The sequence below is a fragment of the Acyrthosiphon pisum genome, chromosome X (genome assembly GCF_005508785.2).
Source record: "Acyrthosiphon pisum isolate AL4f chromosome X, pea_aphid_22Mar2018_4r6ur, whole genome shotgun sequence".
NCBI lineage: Eukaryota > Metazoa > Arthropoda > Insecta > Hemiptera > Aphididae > Acyrthosiphon > Acyrthosiphon pisum.
Genome location: NC_042493.1, coordinates 84,521,791 through 84,526,205, shown reverse-complemented (window position 1 = coordinate 84,526,205; position 4,415 = coordinate 84,521,791). Strand labels below are relative to the sequence as shown.

Below are 4,415 nucleotides of genomic sequence, written 5' to 3'. Positions count from 1 at the left end.
TTTAAACCAAGTAGAAAAGATTAGAAATTAATAAGGTAAGATAATCATTATTATTTTAAATATTATTATATTGTTATAATTTTATTGCTTAAATTTTGGTTAGGTTAAATTAGTTTTATGCTATTTTTTTTTTTATTTTAAGACTTGGAAAATGTACATAAGCCGGTTAATGAAAATCTTGAATTTCAAGAACAAGACCCAATCAAATTCAATGAAGATCGCGATGCTAGTAACGTTGGTTTAGCAGGTACATTATACAATTGTTTTAGTATATATATTTTTTTAATATTTACATAAGCGGGTTAATGAAAATCTTGATGGACAAAATTCTTATTTAGTTTTGGCTGGTAATTATTGACAGTTTATTATTTAGTATAGTTACAGTGACTAATACTTGATTATTTCTATTTTCTTTTCTTTTATGTTATAGAAAGAAACCTAGAACAAGACCCAATCAAATTAAATGAAGATGGTGATGATAGTAATGTGGGTTTAGCAGGTACTTCATATAATGGTTTTAGTATATTTTTTTTTATTATTTATCAAATTTCAAAATAAAATTTATATTTTTATGTTTCATAAATTACATTGAATATTATTTAACTATCTAGCTATATATACTATTTGTATTTTTTTTTTATTTTAAGAAGACTTGGAAAATTTACATAAGCCGGTTAATGAAAATCTTGATGGACAAAATTCATATTTAGTTTTGGCTGGTAATTATTGACAGTTTATTATTTAGTATAGTTATATTGACTAATTCTTGATTATTTTTATTTTACTTTATTTTATGTTACAGAAACTTTACTCAACGTGCTATTGTTATAGGACTAAAAAATGATCCTATTCAATTTGTTAAAATGAACTCCATCTCTCCCGAACAAAAAATTATATTTTAGAGTTAGGCCCATGCCAACCTTTACCTGAAGATGTTCCTGGAAAAATGTATCCTAAGGATAAATATGGACGTCACTTCAATCACTTGTGGTATTACAGAACTATTCCAGATGGTACTAAAGTTATTCGTGATTGGGTTATCTTACTCTCTGCGTACAGACAAAAGTATTTTGTATTCACTGTTTACTATATGGCATCAACATACACGGCATGGCATTAAAATCATGGACTAAAGATGGATTTTCAACTTGGATTAATGGTCTCTCTCGAATAATAAACCATGAAGTTTCAATTTCTCATATAACTTCTACAATTAAAGTTAAAACAAGAACAAAATGTTTACCGTTGTTGCCTAGCATGGAACATAAACGTAAATGTCAAATATCAATGAACAGACAAATAGTTTTTTAACTCATTTCAATTGTAATTTTTCTAGCTCAACATAATTTAGGATTTCGGGGTCATAATGAAAAATGGTCTAATGAGTTATCAAAAGGAAATTTTAAAGATTTGGTTTTATTAATGTCAAAACATTCTGGTTCTCTCGCTGAGCATGTTACAAAATTGCAATCTAAAGGGAAAAAAGAATTGTCATTTGTTAGCTGGGAAAGACAAAACCAATTAATTGACTCCATTGCTCAAGATATTGCATCACAAATTCAGACAAATGTAAAACAATCAAAATTTTTTAGCATTGCAATCGATTTTACATTTGACACGTCACGAAAAGAACAAGTATAATTTATTATCCGATATGTTTGTCCTAATACTGGTTCTATTTTTGAAAGGTTATTAGCCATACGAGAATCTCCCAATACTTGTGGTAATGATCTCTTCAGTTTGTTCATAAATGTAATGGAAAAGTATAACATTGACTGGATCAGTGATTTGGTTGGACAATCGTATGACGGTGCATCAAATATGCGTGGTATGTATAACATGTATGCCACCTACATTTTATGTAATGTAGAAAATTTTCTGAAACGATCGATATTGAATTTGTGGCACTTCCTACACCTAGACGTAGATGTGTTACAAAATTTTCTGGGGAACTTCAAAGGGATGAACCAATTACAGACCCCATTACAAGGTTCAAAGTTGAATGCTATTATGGTATTTTAGATATAATTCAGAATGAGTTAAATGACAGGTTTGGAAAAGATGAAGCAGAGTTATTAAAAGACCTTTCTCTTCTCTCTAAAAAAAGAATTTTGGAAGTAAAAAATTCTCCAAATTCTCTACCAAAAGATGCTTTTAAACTGTATTCAACATTTCTACAATATGATGATTTAGTGAACGAATATCAACAGTTTTGTTCTAATATTTTAGAACTGGAAAAATTCATATTACTACCCGAATATTTGCACAATAAAGAGTCTGAAAGCGATGAAAGTGATTATGAAGATGGTTTTGACAATATATTTGAAATTGTAGAACAAGATAAAATTAAAAACAAACCTGTATTTGTGACCAGAAATTTAGAAAATGTAGGAAGTATGGGAAAATTATTTAAACTATTTTGTGTATCTCAGTTAAAAACTGTTTTTCCAAACTTAAACACTTTACTTCATATTGCAGTAACATCACCAGTTTCAAGTTGTTCTGTAGAAAGGTCTTTTTCTAAATTTAAGCTTGTAAAAACAAAGTTAAGAACTACAATGAAAGAAGAACGTTTGGAAAGCCTTTTAAAAATTACATGTGAACAGGATTGTGTACCAAATGTTGAAAATGTTATCAATAATTTTGCCAATAAAAGTACGGAACTATCAAAATCACTTCTATATTAATTCTACTACTAGTATAATTAATTTTTAAGCAATAATATTAATAAATCTATATTATTATACTGTATTTACATATTTATTTAATGTACACATTAAAATTGTTAAAATTAAATTGTTTAGTAGTATAATTTTGTAACCCTGCACTTCTACTTACAAGTTACAACTCTTATAGGTAGGTACCTTAATTTGTCCCAGCCTTAGTTAATATAAACATTAGTCATCAAATTAGTACAATTAAGTAAAAATTATCTGCTACAAATACTATACGATAAATTAAGAAAAAGTGTGTATATGTGGTATGTGGTGGGTGGTGGGTGGTTAAACTAATTGGGTCTAGTTGGCAACATAACGTTTTTGGTATATCGGCGCCACTGGATCAATTATTTCTATAAGTAATTAATTAAGCAAAAATATTTACTAATAACAACTAGTATACTAATAAGGTACATTATGTAGGTATAATAAAAGCCTAATAAATAAATAAAAATATAGTAAGGTTAGGTTAGGGTAGACCTACCTGAATAAATAAAGAAATAAGTACCTATAACAATATGAGAAATTATAAATTTCAATTCAATTTAAAAACATTATTGTTCATAAAAAATGTATAACCAATTAAAATTGGCTATGTATAATAAAAGGCATGAAGTTGTTTTTTTTTATGATTTAGGTAGTTACCTATAGTAATTTTACACTTTGAAATAGTCCACAATATTAATTTATATATAATTTTTAAAAAGGTAGTATTAAAAATGTTTCCATAAACACAATTAAGTTATTAACTTTTGAATTTCAAAATCAAATAGAAATGTGATTTGCTACAGTATGTATGTGCCAACCAAATCCAACCATAACCTTCAGGTTCTAAATATATTTTTGCAAAATATGAAATAAAGAAAACTGAACTAAATTTGAGTTTCACAATGTTTTTAATATTGAAGTACAGTGCAAAATGTATTAACCTAAGTATTTATTTTTTCAAACTTATTTATTAACAGCGTACCTGCATTCTAAAATTGGACTACCTATTATAAATATAACTAAGTATATCTAAATTAAAATATAAACTCAGTAGGTATGGTAATATTAAACATACCATTTTATTTTGATACAAGGCGGAGAAATTAATAAAATAACTACAGATTATTGTTTACCTGAGAATGTGTTTGGGTTGTTGAAAGAGGTAAGACATGGCCGTGTGCACTCGATGAAGGTTCACATTCTTCCGATAGGGCCTGAGCCTTTTTTTTCGATAAAACCGTCATATTATTAAAATCGATATAATAATATGGATGACGGTAAATAAAATAATAAAACAATAACACCTGATCAATTGAATGAAAAAAATTTACTATATCAAATACTAAAGCCGCGATGAGCGCAGCTTGGTAAGTGTCAGAGTGTCGAGCTTCGATAACGCGTAAATAAGCAATACAAAACAATGAAATATTTTAATCTAAAACGATTACAATATTATTATAATACTATTGCGATGACTACCGACTGTTGAACGACACATGAATAATGTTAAACGTAGGTGGTTACCCATACGGCCATACTATGTAGTGTATACATTAAAATAATATTTTTTTATTACTCATTTGTGTTCGATGACAACTGATAATCGCAATTGATAAAAAGGATTGCGTATGGGCTGATAAGGGCAACGGTGACATGATAACGGACCATTTCCATGGACGAATGGACGGTGATCGGGTGATGGCGGGCATG

The 4,415-nt window shown here is 28.2% G+C and overlaps 1 protein-coding gene across 1 annotated transcript in view; it reads right to left on the bottom strand.

Moving 5' to 3' along the window:
* The window catches only part of LOC100158903 (OTU domain-containing protein 5-B), a gene marked incomplete at its 3' end in the record, with an annotated part of 11,736 nt that extends 7,321 nt beyond the window's left edge, over positions 1-4,415 (bottom strand). The window contains exon 1 of the mRNA XM_001947561.5: positions 3,839-4,415. Coding sequence (XP_001947596.3) covers positions 3,839-3,949 — 111 coding nt within the window. The remainder of the gene's footprint in view (positions 1-3,838) is intronic.